General features: G+C 35.3%; 1 protein-coding gene across 1 annotated transcript; it reads right to left on the bottom strand.

Annotated features, from left to right (window-relative positions):
* Positions 1-10073: 10073 nt before the first annotated feature.
* On the bottom strand, positions 10074-15737 carry LOC107770689 (eukaryotic translation initiation factor 4E-1-like; the record flags this gene model as incomplete). Its single annotated transcript, NM_001325073.1, is given in 5 exon segments — positions 10074-10399; positions 10485-10550; positions 13451-13576; positions 13688-13853; positions 15416-15737. Coding segments are annotated over 5 exon segments (669 nt in total). The 3' UTR covers positions 10074-10348.
* Positions 15738-17557: the final 1820 nt, after the last annotated feature.

Genomic DNA, 17557 nt, shown 5'->3' on the forward strand with positions numbered 1-17557 from the left:
CATCCCTTCTCAAACATCCATCGAGCCTTCAGAAATAAGATCACCCTACTAAGGATATGATAAAAGTGAACCCTTGTATTCCACCGTTTGTCACATTTCATTTTCTCGTGAAAGCGGGTTTCAACATGTGTCAACTCTTTTAAATGGGTGTTAAAAGAGAAGAGTCGCCACCTAACAATTTTAAGGTGCGTTAGGGCACCTATTTGCAAATAACTCTATTTTAACTAGTCTGTATCACCAAAGATCAGGCGAGGACTCAAATTACCTCGAAGAGTAAGGGTTAGGCACATTTTGAGTTCTACAACTGTAGTTTCCGGTCGAATTTTACACTATGTGGATTATCAAATTATAATTACACTACATGATCATGTCAACTAAAGAAGAGTAGAGAGCCAAATAACTAATTGAATAATACAAGGAAAGGAGGAAACCAGCAAGTACACATAAACGAAAGAAGTAACTCGTTCACTAATAAGTAATTGGTACAACTCTTTGAGAATTACAATATACATCGTAGTCCAATCTAATTTCAATAAACAAGTGTACAAGTGGTTGACGAGCGCAAAACACACACTTAAATATGCTCGCTAATCGAATATAGTAAAATATAATATCGTATCCACAGGGATTAGAGTTAAACGGTATTATCGTAATTTGTAGCTAGATTGCTATCCAAGAAGATCAACAATTGAGGTTTATGTAATTAATACTAAAATTAGCTAAGAATTTAGAGCTATTGACTAATAACAATTAACGCAAGTAATGAGCAAAGGAAGATATCAATGTGAGAAAATAAGGATTGATAGGATAGGTGCAAGACAATTGTTCGGGGTCTAACTCTAGATAATTCACTTCTAATGTTAAGTGAGTCTCTCGAATTTACTCAATTATTTGTTCAAACATTCAGCAGAAACTCTTCTCTCGATTAAGTTTCAACCTCACAATATGAACTAAATTAAGCTCGGTGAAGATATGCAAGAATTCGTAATGGATTGGTCTTTAGGAAAACCTCTTTCGATTATTCTCCTAACTAAGTTAATCAACAATTCAACTAGCCTCTTTTGATTACTGAGAATAATTAGTGAATTTAACCATCAAAATACAACACAAAAATATCACAAGTTATGCCTCTCTTGATTACGTGAACTAGTGAATATAGATGCAACAGTTAAAACCTCAAAACGATTTAATACATAAACTAGATTTAATAATCCAGAAACAAATATCAATACACCAAATCCATCAAACCCTAAAGATAACTACTCCATAGATATGGAGTAATTCATCAAAAATATGTTTAAAGTAAAGAAAAACATAAAAAAATCCAAACCCTTGTCTTGAGTTAGGATTGAATAATGAAATTCTTGTGCTCTTGCTTCTCCAACTTCTCTTTAGCCTACTTAGTTCTTCTATGTGTCAAAAAGTCCAGAAAATACTATTTTCCCATGTATATATACTAAGTAGGGTCGGGCCCAAGCGAAAACACCTTTTCCTACGCGAAATAGGACACTTTCCGGAGTTGGACGTGCGCGGCCACGCACCTGGGAGTGTGCTCGTGCATATGGCCGCGCATTTTGAAAGGTTTCTGTCTACTTGCACGCCCAGTGCACGATCGCGCACCTGGGCAGCCTTTGAACTTTATCAATCTCTGACATAAATTTACATTGTTGCGCGCACTAGTGTATTTTTTCAAATGATGCTTCTTCCTTGACTTTTGACCTCCAGACTTGGTCCTCGACCCCCAAACACGATCCCAAATTAATCCTTGGGATTTTACTCATACTTCAAAGCTCCAGAATAGCTTGAATTCATTCCATAATATCTACATAGATCGGAATCACTCCTACAAGGCATAAAACACATAATTAGTGCAAAATATTAGCAATTAAAGCTCAAACTCTATCAAAGTGCAGTAATTTAGAGTACAATAAGCGACTAAAACACAAGATTATAGCCTACCATCAGTGGTAACCATGTATGGGAGTCCTACATTTTTTAGCCTAAAGGATCACCCCGTGCAACATAAATAATATTTCGTACTCCCTTAAGTATAAGGGTTGCTCATATTATTCAGCGGGCACAGACTATTTTCTCCTGCTACCCGATTACTATCTTGAAGTTGTTTACCTAAAGCATTCTAGTTCAGTTCTAAGTCGCGCTATGTGTGCTTACCCGCCCCATGCCTGTGGTCCAGGAGGCTTTTGGACCTACTATGTTGGTGGTCCTAGACTCCCTTAGGCTGCTCAAAAATGATAAAACTAAGCGCGCACAATCACAAAAAGTAGGACTTTACACAATAGGTAACACAAAAGGCTCAAGTTCGATCTCCTCATATAGACTCAGGTGCACGCAATTAATTAAACGAACAGTTGTTACTTATGTTAACTACATTCAAGATTAGGTAGGCGGGCAGCTATGAATAGGCAGACTTGGAATTGGACCATACTAAATCGTTGAAATATTATAGGCATGATTTCTACACAAGTGGGTACGTTAAGCAATTCAATGGTTAATGTAAAGTCCTATATACATGATTTCTAAATGACCAGATTTAACGATGAAAGTTGTTTTAAAACATAATTCTGTTAAATGATTCTATAGCCATGCTTTCTAGGTGAATAATAGCATCCTATAGACATAATCTCTAAATGATTCATATCTGGACAGCGAAGTTATTGAAAGTGTAGGTTTGTTTGTTTATTCCTATAAGCATGCTTTCTAGGGAGGCCATGTAACATAAGGAAGATATCAATAGGAACAGTTTTGATTACTTGGATTGACATCCTATAGACATGATATCTAGGTGCAGAGATGACATAGTTAAACAATCAACAAACAAGTCCAGTTTAAATCATATAGGCATGCTCTTCTAACATTGCAAGTTAAGACATTAAATTATCCCTAAATCATGTTTTCTAAATGAATAGGTGAATTAATCAGCATGTTGTACAGGTAATTCCCAAAGGATGGGGCATGACAAGCAAATAAGACAGCTAGAGCCCTATAGACAGGTTTACTAATCCCCAATTGTTCGTTATTACAAATTATTGTAGGTCCAAATGAAATAATACAAACTCAAATGTGACAAGTTATAGAATGAAACAACTATAGGCCCAACAGAACGGTTACATGTCCAACACAAAATAACCTAGTAACGTTTATGGGCCTTCAACACCTTTACTTTTCACACAACTAGCAAACCTAAATCTCAGGCTCACAAGGACAATTGGAGTATGCCCGAATCCAATGCCCAGGTCCAACAACACATACAGCCCAACAAACTAGGCCCAAACGAATGCCTTACTTCCCAATTAGATACCAAACTTAACCATACAAATGACAAACTGCATACTAGGTTAATTAAATAGCCTATAGAATCCACAAACTTAATTCTTAAGGTTGTAGCTAGCGGCATTTCAAGACCAAAGACACAAAAACATGATTACACGAAGTCTTGGCAGGCACACAAGGCATACATAAGGTAGGTTTATGCTATATTTCCATAAACAAGTTCAAGGTGACAGGATTGAACATCATAAGCTAGCAAACCACTCAAAATAGAGTTTCAAAGTAAAGCATGATCCAGAATTAACTTAGAAAGACTTTAGACATGAAGGTCTAGCAGAATCATAGACAAGAACAAGTGAAATAGCAGTTTTCACATGAAAGTCTCCTAGTGAAAATATGATCGCAAACTGCATAACAAACAGGCTAGTGGTCATAGTCTACAAAAGCAATGTCTTAGTTGAGCATGAGAAACTTTAACTTGCTGAGTATTAGTCATAATACCAAAAGAACTCATGGTAGGTAAGAGACATGTCAACTCTAGATTAACAGGACAAGCAGGCATCAAGGACTCTCCCACTTAGCTCGAAGCCATAGAACATATCATCTGTAACCCATAGTACCCTTCCTTCGTAGCTTCCTCGATTTCGCAATATTAATCAGTTGAATACTTTATAAACTCATGTAACATTAGTCATAAAACACTCAAAAGACTATCAAGTGCATACTCGCCCTTGTGAAAGTCGTGCGAACTTCTTCAAGCAATCCAAACTCTGATCGTAGCACATACATCCCACTTGGTAGAAGGAAAACTCTTCATAGAATCCCTCATAAGAATCACACAACCTCAAACATTCTCGCAGGAGAAAATCCACCTGCATAGCCTCCAACTGACATCTCTCTATGACCCTACCATGGTCACAACTACTATGCACTCAATTTAGCTTCCCGAGTCTACACTCATTAACAAGATATAAGAATTCGCTTCATCCCACAAATAAAAGATTGAAAGATCTACCAACACATCCACGTCTCAAAACCGCACAACACATCGAGACGATGATCAAGTATCTATAGCGCTTCGCAGCCCATCCGCAACATCACAAGCTGTCGATGCACACTGATACTGAGTGTTCAACATCACATACTAATGAATGGGAAAAAAATCAGAGATACAAGCTTCAAGCTGAAACAAGGTCGCACGATAAGGAAAGAAAGAAGGGAAGTTTCCTAGATGCTCTGTAGCCTCTAAAATATAAGTATGGACGTCATCATGCCGATCTACAAGACTCTGCTAGGAACTTTCTCATGACTCGTAGAACCTATGAACCTAGATCTCTTATACTAACTTGTCACAACCCAAATTTTTACCAAGTTGTAATGGCACCTAACCCAACTAGGGATGGGCATAACACCGACCGAATCGAGAAAACTGCCCGAACCGAAAATTTCAGTTTATTCGGTCTCGATTTTTTGATTTATTCGGTCAGCTTGCGGTTTATATATTTAAAAAATTCGGTGTTCGGTTCGGTTATCAGTATTAAGGGTTCGGTTTTTGGTTAAACCGAAGGTTACTGGTGGTGAGTAATTTTTTAGTGGTGTTCAATCCAAGATTCCAAGCAAATTAGATAATTTTAACTAACATAGGAAGTGTTGTCAGTTGCAACAAAGCAAGAAAGGAAAGAGCTTCAGGAGTAATTAACTAATAATGTATTTATGACAAAATCTCATCCAACAGTATTACAATATTATATCAAAACTAAGTTTTACAGGAGAGACATAGCCTGCACAATCTTCGATACCAGAAATATTACATATTAACACATACTGTAATCCCTCATGGTGTGTTGTCAATTAACTTATCATTGTTTGGTTATAATTTTTGCCAAGGATTGAACACCGAAACCGAACCGATTAAAACCGAACCAAACATGAATAAATTGAATTGAACCGAAATTATTACGGTTCAATTTTGCTTCTTAAAATCATAAACCGAAAACTGAATAAATCGAACCAAACTTTAGCAAAACCGAACTGAACCGATCGACGCCCACCCCTAAACTCAACTTACTAGGTAAGTCAAACAGCTTAAGTCACTACTATAATAAGAAATCATCAATATTATAAATAAAAACTACAAAAAAAAAAAAATAGTACAACTATCCCCAAGGACTAGTAGTACAAGTCATGAGCTACTATGATTCAAATTTACAAAGATGGTAGGAGAATATATATAATATATGTTTGAAGTTTATATAAACATATATGAAGTCTGAAACTACCATGAATAAATGGTAACTTGAATCCGGACTGCAACTACAACTTCAATGCCTGCCTTCATCATCCATAGTAGCTCAGCTCCCAAATCTGTACGTAAAGTGCAGAAGTATAGTATGAGTACAACCGACCACATCTACTCAATAAATATCTTGACTAACCTCGGTGAAGTAGTGACGAAGTTTTTAAGTTAAAAGACACTCACTTTGTATAATCTATGCAGCTCAATAACATATATGACACAGAGAAATACTCCAGAAAAGACATTTACAGAATAAAGAACGGCAACAGTAAATGTGCACAACTGGGGTAGGGAAAATAAACAAACTCTCCCAATTAGACAGTTCAAGCAAATACAAATTGCACCAACATTGGACCCAAAAAAAAACAAATTGCACCAACCCCGCTCACAAAGAGACATGCACCAAATAATATGTGTGCTCAAATACTCATACATGACTGTAAGCATGTGCCCAACATGATATGATTCCGTATTAATTATCAATTAACATGCTCGATAGAACTTTACAAGAATTAATAAATGTCAATACATGATGACAACTTTCTTTTTACACAAATTCGGTACACTACCGATAACTCTACAAACATGAGATATCAACCCATCATAGGTAAATCCATCTTGACAGCCATATCATCAAATAACAATAGAGACATAGAATAGCATGTTAGATGCAATGAAGGAAACATGTAAAATGCACGACAAGCATAAAAAATTCACTTGCATAATCAAGAATACCACCTTCATACTCCATATTTTATCATAATAAAAATATCCATCCTTATCACTCCTTACCTCGACACAGTAATAATATTCACCCTTATCGCTCTGTAACAATAATAACCACCCTTATCCGTAACGATAATATCTACTCTTATCGCTCCGTGATAATAATATCTACCCTTATCACTCCGTAATAAAAATATCCACCCTTATCGCTCCGTACCCTGACATAATAACAATATGTACCCTTATCTTTCCATGACCCGATACAATAACAATAACAATCGGAATCGCAAGGCAAAATTCTCGTGCCAACACCCAATATGTCCACATGTACCATAATCATAACAGTACAAGATAACAAATTACCATCAAGAGGTATATATTCATTAGTCATCAATGAAATACACAAGGACATGAAAATAATATAGTGCGGGTGTGTGCTCAAGATATAAGACATAACCGCGGCTAAATCAATTTAGCAATGATTCAACAAATGCTCATCTTGGCTAATTAGGAAATAGAAATCCAAAAATATGGTCTCTAGCATGAAAAGATAAACTCGTGTAGTCATGCAAATGATCGCACATATATCGCATAGAGCACACGTTCAAATCAAGGCACAACACAAGAGCCACAAGTATGGGTGTGTGTTCATAACATACATGTGACTACGTCCGAGGCAAGTATAGCATCAATCTCAGGATTGGTTTATCATGTTAAAAATAAGGCACCAATAACCTTAACATTAGCTCGAGCATGGTATTATACTCACATAGTCAATCAATTGAATAACACATAGAATCAAGTAGAACACACAACCCAACAAGATATAGAGTAATCTAGAATCTACCCCGAGCATGAATACCCATGGCATATGTATATATGCTCGTCACCACAGAAATACATCACCCCCACATGTAGCAAACAACATCAATTATTAGGAAAAATGTCCTTTAGGAAAGACACTTACCTCAAACGGGCTAGTCTTAAACTTCAAACCGCGTCAAAATCTCATTCTAACCCTCTAATCATGCAAATCCAAGCCAAACATAATCTGAGAAAGTCAAACAATGGTATAGGAAACAATCTCAGTCAATAAAGCTTCGGTCTTTGATTAATTCCTAAAAAGTCAACAAAAGTCAAACCGGCATGCATACATCCGAAACCAATACCTAATCTTGATGATCCATGACCTACTGAATTCAAATATTTAATTACTTTTCAAATCCGAATTCAAATCGGTGTTCAAAATCCTAAAATACTTTTTTTATCTTGTAGACAAATCCCAAATTTCAATTTAAAAATCTATATTTTAGATCTAGAAATCCATGAGAAATACACCAGTTGTCTCATCCTGAATCAGATGTTAGATGATCTTAAAACTCACTTTTATAAGCCCAACATAATTCTTGTGACATTTCACGCAAGATAGCCTTCTGAATCACCCAATTTGGCCTTAAAATGGGAAAGATATGATATTTTAAAGTTTTAAAGGAAGTCTGAAATTTATAGACGAACTCAGGGACATAACCATAACATTCAGTGACTTCTTGCTTCGTGTCGGAAACGAAGAAGAGCATCCAATAAAAGATGATTTGTTTCTTCCAGAACACTTGGTTATCAACCCTAATGGTAATAGTAGTGCATTTAATAAGAAAAATATGTCGTCTTGACCCAATATTAACCTTGGTCAAACTCCAAATCCTTAACCTAACTAGTCTCTCAACCACTGATCCAAAATACACCGGAGCCTCTCAGGACCCCATCCAATCATACCAATAAGTATAAATATATTATCCAAACTTATCTAAAGGCTCAAAACACCCACGGGAACATCACAACAAAGAATCGAGGCTCAACGCGAATAGAATTTTCCTTAAGTTGTTAAATTTTCATTCTTTCAAAAGAATGTCTGAATCACACTTACACACTTTAAATTACTTCCAAACATTGCACATGAGCTTGATTCAACTATATGAACCTATCCAAGGTTTTAAAACCACAATAGGAGTCTGATAACACTCAAGTCAACTCCCAATCAAACCGATGACTCTCCAATTTTTTAAATTGCCAACTTTCGACAAATAGAGCCAAAACCTTCGAGGAACATCCAAATTCAAATCTCAACATACGCCCAAGTCCAAAATCACCATACGAACCTAGTGAAACTATCAAATCTAGATTTCAAGGTTGTTACACGTATGATTTTAGATCTAATTTTTCTTAATTTAGCACCTTCAATCAACATGTTTTCACGTCTAAGAACAAATGGAATTGATGAAGTAGGAAATAAAGTAAACATATCTTTAATTAAGAAGTACCATTATTAAAACGGATAATTACGTACCTTATTTTTGTATTGCATCCTAACTAATTAATGCAAATCATTTATATAACATATTGATATTCGGATTAATGCGGAAATGTGGATCAACTTCAGAGGCCTTTCAGGAAAACTAATCTTCAGATTACCGACCTGATCACATAAGACATCAATGACCCAATAATCTGTCAATATCTGACTATCCAAAGTGTAGAAGGTGGGTGCCTCCCACTCGTAAAATTGGATAAACGTTGTTCTCATCCCACTAGCCGTTGGCTTCCAATACAGAAGGCCAACTAAAACATTATTAGTAACTGTCCACTTCTACTTTCCAGCCCGGCGTACAATATATCTCGCAATCACGCAGGATCTGAGGAAGAACCGCACTTTAAAGGATGTGATAGAGACAATCTACCTTAAGGAGGAAATAGATATTCCGCAATCACGCACGATCCAGAGAAAAACCGCACTTCAAAGAATGTGATGGAGTGTTGGAGACAGTCTACCCTAAGGAGAATTTTTTTTTTTTTTGAATTTGCCCTAAAAAGGAAATAGATATCCCGCAATCACGCAGGATCTGAGGAAGAACTGTACTTCAAAGGATGTGATGGAAATACTCTACCCAAGAAGGAAATTTTATTTTGAATTTGCAAAATGGGACGACAACACTATTTACTTCTAAATATTTTGAACGAGCTTTCATACTATTTACTGTCCTTCTAGTCCTTTAAAATGTCTCACCAACTAATTTGTGAAACCCTTTATTTTTTTGGGGATCGTTCCCTTTAAATCTTATCAGGTTGAGTCTTGTATAACACATGTAATAACAGAAAATAAGGACATTCCTCATTTTCATAATGAAGTGGTTTACGTATAATGTTTAGCATATTGACTTGAAACAATTCGAAGTCTGTTGTATCGGTCAAAGTGATCCCTTGTTACATTTGAATTATCTTGATATTTAAAGTATCCCTTATAGCAGAAATAACCTTTTCTCTAACCTAACTATAAGTCAACAAGATTATTTTGTCACAAATAACTGAGCTTGTGAATTGCTCAAAGAATAAATGACTGGAAGCAACAACGGCACATCACTTGACACGTCAGCCCATTGCTACTTACAAATTCCATATCAAGAAATAAGATGTGTATAACTTTTGAGAACTCGTATTTTAAACAAAAGCCAAGACAAATGCAAATGAAACGCAAATAAACCTTGTAAATCGAAGGGGTAACCGAACCAACATTAAGAAAAAATGAACCAACAATTCTACAAAGACGAAAACCAGCCAAACCAAAATTTTCAAAAACCTAAATGAACCAATCATTTGCTTTTAAAATGTTTGTAAGAGTTTAGAATTTCCAAATCATGTCTGCTTCTGGCCACTTTCGGCCTCTTATACTAGTAGCCCAATTATAAGTCGGCGAAGTAGGTCGTAGTTTACTTCAAAGAGCAAGGCGGATTGGAAAGGAAAGTAAACGCATGCACAACATGCCAAATGCTGTCAATTTCAAAGATGTTGCAACTAAATCCTGTGTGGTATCAGTACTAATGCAAGTCATATATGCCCAAAGTTGTAAAGGCATTAGATGCTTCAAAACCAAACAAATTTCCTTATGAAAACTGTGAATACCAATGTAAGCGGTCAAAACAGGCAGCCACAGGTGACTGCTTCTCAGTAACTGTGTCGTTCACAATTCCTATTGTAACGATAGAACTACACAGAATAACGATTCTTGGCAGCTCTGTCTAGCTTCTTTGCATCATCCTGCAAAATGATGGCTCTTGATGAGTTGAGCAAATCAATGAACAAGCAAATGATTTCAAGGCATTAAATAACAAAGAAATCTTACATGAAATATAAAGCCAACCGAGTCATTGTAATCCAGAAATTCCTTCCACTGTTTACCAATGCTCACCTGCAATGGAAAAACTCATTTAGATGCAGGTGGATAACGCTAGTGAATAAAAGAAGAGGTTTTTGGTTGAGCATAACCACAAGAGACAACCTTGCACTACATATCTCAGAATAAGGATCCAAAGATATTTAGCCACTGCATAGATGGACCAAGTACATTCAACCACACACAGTGAATTAATACCCAGCAAACTTGGGGCAAAAATACTTATTGTTACATTTTTATTCTCATAAGATTTTTCTCACTGCAACTAGGTAGAGCTCTGGTAAAAATCAATCATTAACATCACAAACATCAGAAAGAAAGCTACTTTTTTTTATGAAGCAGAAAGAAAGCTACTTTACAAGACTCTGATGCTGCAACTCGAGGAATGATGACAAATCTCACTTATGACTTTACACCGACATACCAAGCAGTGTTGCCAATGGCTCACTTGAGGCGTCATTAAGCACTGAAGCTAGGCGAAAAATAGGATGTGCACTTGGCCTCGCTTAAGCGGCACTTCAGTGTAGTCACCAAGGTGCTAAGGTGTGCGTCTAGCCCATGGGCTTTGTCTTGAGGAGAGCGAAAATAAACTATAAATATTTTATCCAACCGTAATTCTTTTTCAATTTTGTTTTCTAGCTAATTGTTACGTGGGTTATACTTTTATTCCTGAAGTACTTTCTTCTTTAATCATTCTCTTCCATTGCGCCTTTCTTCATTAAAGCCCTCGCTTTGTTGGCATTTTGCACTTAAAGCCCCAATTGACTTCAGCGCTTTTTTCTCGCTTTTTGCCTTCGGTGACACTGATACCAAGCAGGAGCAAAGCTTAACATACCTTTTAAGAAATAAAGGTCTCTCAGGGAAAACAAATTTAAAAAGAAAGGCTACAACTGGACCACGTCCCGTTAAGGAGGGAAACCCAAAACGACCATAATTAACACTAACTTCTGAGAATAAACTTTCTACTTTGATATCAGATCATAGCTAAAACCTTGAAACCTCTTCCTGTTTCAAAGCTCTTCTTATCATTCCTGTTAAACATCTTAATGGGTTTAAAATGAACGTATTAGAGTTAGGTACGAATATGAAAATGCAATTCTAAAACTACATCCCTATTATTTTTTCCATGTTATTATTGCTATCAGCTAAAGAACAAATACCACAGATGGTGAAAAGTTAGCAACAATAGTTTACTTCAACATTTCACAAAAGGTATTTCACAAAAGGTAGATGACACAACAGGGGTTGTGACACCAAAATAAGACTTCAAGGTTGGTCATTACAAAACAGTATAAAGGTAAATTTGATACTTTTTAGATATTGTAGGATTTTTTATCTCAAACTAGTACAACTGCCTGAGGTTTGCTGAGAGTTTAAGATCCTCTGCTATCATTTGGCCTTCAGCAGAGACCAATTCTTTCTATAACTATAAAATGAAAGACTATCTTAACATATTACTCCCTCTGTTTAATTTTATATGCGGTGTTTGATTGGACACAAGGACACAAAGTTTAAGAAAGAAAGAAAGACTGACTTTCGAAACTTGTGGACTTAAACATGCCATGATGCCATGATAGTTATGTGGCTATTAAAGCTTGTCAATAAAAGTAAAATGAAATTTTTAAGCTTAAATTGTTTCCAAATATAAAAAACATGGCCTTTTTCGGAAAATTAAAGTGGAAAGAGTGCCACATAAATAGAAGAGGGAGTATTAAATACACTTCCACTTTTTGTCTCGTCCACAAGAAAATCTAATTCAATTTTAAGCTACATCTTTGGCTTTTATAAAATCAAAGCAATTCATTATTTTTCTAAAAGTAATTAAATATTTTTGAAATAAAGTAACTATACATTAAAGGCTATATTTTAGAAAAATATTCTTCCTTTTAAAAATTAGGTTTGACAAATAGATAAGATGCTGATGTTTGAATACTGTCTCCCAACCACACATGCACCAAATAAAATACCAAGGCTTAGGCGAAGAAATCACCAAACATATTAGGACTTAAATACTGATCTTTTCTTTTTGTCTCAACTTCATTGACTGTTAGGCTACATTCATGCATGGATGAAAATGTGGCTTCATACCTGAACAATTTCACTCCATCAAATAATATCATAAATAAATTGATAAAATACATCCTGTTAGGAACTACATATTAGTTTCTAGTTGTGAAAGCAGGCTATCTCCAGGAATTTAAGAACGGTCTCTATTAAAGGATTAAAGATACCTGATGTGATCAATTATATAATATGAGCATAAGATATCAATGCGTGGAACCTTCAGCACTAGGCTGCCTTTTTGCACATATATTTAACCAAAATACTAGAGAGAATGCATACAGCACAATATACATAGAAAAACTAAAACTTTGCATGTAAGTGTATGCTATTTCACAAGTAAACAGCCAAAGACTACAGACACATGAACCGAGTGTTTTACTCTTGATGACACTGTCTTCTCTTGATGCATCTCCAGATGTTTATACACTTCCATGAAAGACCAATTAGAAAGTTTCAAGAATTCAAATTAAAATTGCCACTGCAGATATGACCCTTTCCGACAATCTTTCCCTTTGGCACATCCCTCATTGTTGATTTAAAGTCTATTTCGAAAGTTTCAAGAATTCAAATTAAAATTGTGAGCAATGCCATTACTCCAAAAAGATTTTAAAAAAAAACAAAAATTAAAAAAAATTGGCAGATGTTCTCAGTGTCAAGCTTAACACTATCTACTGTTAATCCTAGTATTCTCTACTGAAATTATTGTTAAATGGAGTCACCGAATGGATTAAGAGATCTTAAGAAGATCACGACAACGTTAGACTATATTTTTCTGTTTCTCAACTTCGTCCTTCAAAATAATGAACCTCAAAATAATAAATACATAGATTCATTTTGTTTACAGAAATTACCTGAGCTGTTTCATTGGCAGCATTCCTGGTCCACAAAGCTATTTTTTCTTGTCTAACTCGAACATTAATAACAGCTCCACAAATTTCATCTCCGCAGTCAAATTGTTCTCCAATCATAGCCAGCAGCTATAATTAATTTATGGCAGAAAATATGAGCACAAACTTCATCCCCGCGGAAAAAAAAAACAACCAGAGTGGACACAAGATTAAGAATCAGATATCGCATCATGGGCATACCGTATACAGCCAGCAGGTATCAGATTTACCCCTCGAAAAGCTCATTGTCCACTTTCCTCCGTTGGCGCAGACAGGATCCTCCCACTTTGGCTCAATTTTATTCTTAAAACAGTGAAAGTCTGCCCCCACAGCCAATTTGCTTGGGTGGTGGATATTGTTGTACACACTGTATGCAGGAAAAGATTCCATAGATCAATATCCAGTCCACGATCTTAGAATATTAAATGCTGCCAAACATGCTCAATTTATTATTTTTTTTTGGGGGTCTAACACGCTCACTTCATGACCTTATTATTCTTTTGTTTTGGGGGGTACACACACACACACTAGTTGAATGATAACCTGAGCGTCTTGAGGAAGAAGATGATTAGAGAAATAACCAATTTAGGAACACGTGTTCAAAGGTCTAAACCAAAATCCCATAATTACAATACATTCACCAAATCATCGATTTGATGGAAAAGTATATGTCATAGATGATAAGCCCAACTCCATCAAAGTGATCCAGCACTAGAAGTGTATATTCATCAAATGAGATATAAGTGTAATTATCCCTAGCCAGAAAATAAAAAACCAATCACAATTCTCTGTTGCATAAATAGCTGTTCCTAAAAGGATGACAAATGCTCAAATCATTGCAAAAGAAGTAAACATGACTTTCCTCGTAAACATGTACCGAGGAATTCAGAAGTGCTAGACATTTGAAAATAGCAACCAAACATTTTTTCTTATGAGAGTAAACTGGAAGAGGGAAAATGAATTAAGTGCAAAAAAAAATTACAACGGAAAGGATGGTGAAATCAACCAATGAGAATTGTTTGTACTGCACTTTTTAAGAATGGATTCCACTACCTAATAACCCGGAAGTATATTTTGCAACATATGCCTAGTTGCTAATATTTGTGTTCGGCAAATACGAAAAAAATGCCACTAAATATCTTTTATAATGGCAGTGTACGACTAGCTAGCTCAAACTGCCTATTCCACTATTCCACCAGATACCTGCTACCTCCACCAGCATAGGAGAAGTCATTATACATTTATTTATCACAAAGACACCAGCTAATAATCTGCCACAGTTGATACACACCTCATTCCAAAAGTCACCATACCTCTACTTTAGATCACCTCTATTTTGGGGTCTGTTAACGATTTAAGCTCTCAACTTAAAAATAAATAAATAAAAGATGGCCTTCCTAGTAATCTTAATGACCCAAAATAAAACAAAAAAAGAAGTAAAAGAAGCAGTCACACACAACAAAAATAGAAAGAAAGCAACATATATTTCTGCCTAATTCATTTACAAACTAGAAGTCTTATGCAGACCCAATAAAACTTCCATAAAATGAAGCTCTACCAACCCTGGCAACACAAAGTAAGATCAATGTATAACCTCGACACACCCTAAGAAAAAATGTATAACTACGAAAATGAAAAGAAGATCGCACAATTATAGAGATCCGACTCAGTGCCAGACTGGTGGGAGGCATCATGTATTGAATGGACTAGTCCACAAAAAATAAAAAAAATAAAAGCGAAGATCAAACAAGATCTTTAACCCTATATTCATTCACCGTAAGAAGACGATTAATCAGAGCATTGTGAACCCTAATCCAACAAATTCAATCTTTCTAGCTAGAACTTGGTGGAATAAGAAACATTGAGTTCCCCTAGAAAGAAAGAAAGAAAAAAATACAAGAAACCAAAGTAAGGGGTAGCGTACGGTACCTCCAAAAATCTTCGACAGTGGAGAAGGTGTAAATTGGTCGAATGGAACTACCCCAAGCAGCCTGTTTTGATTTCCCTGATGGGTTATCGAACCAAAATGTCCATGAATGTTCTAGCGCGTGTTTCATTGCCATGCTTGGGTTCCCTAAAGACGACATCGTATCGTCTGATTCCCCCACGATCTCTCCTTCCTCTTCCACCTCACGAGTATTAGTCTTCGATTCCTCTAACGACACCGGTTTCTCTACTTCATCAACCATTTTGGTGTTCTCAACACTATAGCTTTCGTCTGGAAATTTGTGATTTTGGACTTTTGGTGATGGGTTTCAACTGAAAATGTGTAACTTCTCACAGAAATTCCGAATTTGTATTCGTAGGAAAAGTTCAATGTTTCCTCGATAAAGTGTCAAAATTACCCTTCAACTATCGAAAATAGATTACTTTTGCCCTTCATTATCTTTTGGTATCAAAAATATCCCTGCTCTTCAAACAATGGGCCTATAAAATCCTGTTTCCTTAATCTGTTTGAATTTTGTGATTACCGTATTAGTACTAATTTTAGGAAGCCGAAAACCAAAGGAAAAGGGAGAGAACCAAGTCCTAATCCAACACAAACAATAAAAAATAAAGAAGGAAGCCTATTGTTGTCTCCTCTGTATAATGCGACTCTAGTGAATCGCAAAGGTACATGTAATTTTTTACGATCTCAAACAATGGCAGCTACAATAGTATTAGCTCCCTCTTCTTTTCTCACAAAAATAATACTAGTTGTATTTATTTTACTAATTACTTCCGCTTCCACCGTAAGAAAACTACTCCTATCATCAAATAATAATATAAATATTACTACTACCATTATCCCCACAACACTAACGTCTCCTAATTCCACTTGAAGATTAGGACAATATTCCTAATTGTAATGAACGTGGCACGGATCGTCGTCCAACCTCCGAGAAGCATATACGAGCAGCTTTTGAAGTGGTTGTCATCCTTATTCTGGTTTTTGCGACTTTCTCTTGTGTTATCAGTATACTTCACCGCTACCTATATAAATATCTTTCATCTAGTAGTGTATAGTCAGTATACTTACTTTGATAGCAAATTGTGATTATGGGTCTTGTAATTTGGACAATTTGGAGTAATTTCCTGCTCCAAATAATTTGGGTAAAGAATGCTTTTTGATGTATGTTAGGGAAATCCTTCCCATGCGATTACCCATCAAGTGCTTCCCTTTTTTATTTTTATGTTTTCGATAAAACTATAGATATTTCTTAGTTTACGTTTGGGAATATAATATCAAAACTAAAGTTTGATTACTCTTTGGTTTTTCTTTGATGATTGTTGTGTTATTAAACATAAAATTTCTCTCATAATTAAATTTTATTATTACTTTATATAAATAAATGTTTAAATCATCACATGTCATTATTAACGTGCAACGCACATTCATAGATACTAGTTAATTTAATACTAGAAGTGCATATATTCATTGAATTATATAAATATCGCGCGCTAATAATTTTTATCCTAATTTCCACCAAGAAACAAAAAAGTCGTATCTATGAACTTGTGTTGCACGTTAATAATGGCACGTGATGGTTTAAACATTTATTTATATGAAGGAATAATAAAATTTAATTAATGAAAGAAATTCTATGTATAATAATACAACAAACATCTAAATGCTGAAAAATATTATTAATTAGCATAATACATGAATTTAAAATAAAAGGACATCATCAAAACTTACACAAATGATCAATTTTGTCATGTTAGTTAGATAATTATGTATTACTTCCTTTGGTCCACTTTAAGTGATTTTTAGGTTGCTTTCGCACATATTAAGGAATCCACCTTTTAACATTCTTTAACAATATAATTAACCACATTAACCTTAAAGTGGACTGGAGGGAGTATAATTTAAAAGTATTTAATATGATGGTATCTTACTGAACACTTCTTTGTGGACAAATTTTTTTTGTGTGTATGTTTCCTCCTAATGATTTAGTTGTTCTGCCTTAACTAGAACTCTGGTTGTCGGTCTTGATATCCCTCTTGAAAGTGTAACATATAATTATTCATGCAAGAAAAGATATTGTGGTAGATATAGTTCAATATTTAGGATGTTTGTCCTTGTGCTTT

Source organism: Nicotiana tabacum, chromosome 3, assembly GCF_000715075.1.
Source record: "Nicotiana tabacum cultivar K326 chromosome 3, ASM71507v2, whole genome shotgun sequence".
Taxonomy (NCBI): domain Eukaryota; kingdom Viridiplantae; phylum Streptophyta; class Magnoliopsida; order Solanales; family Solanaceae; genus Nicotiana; species Nicotiana tabacum.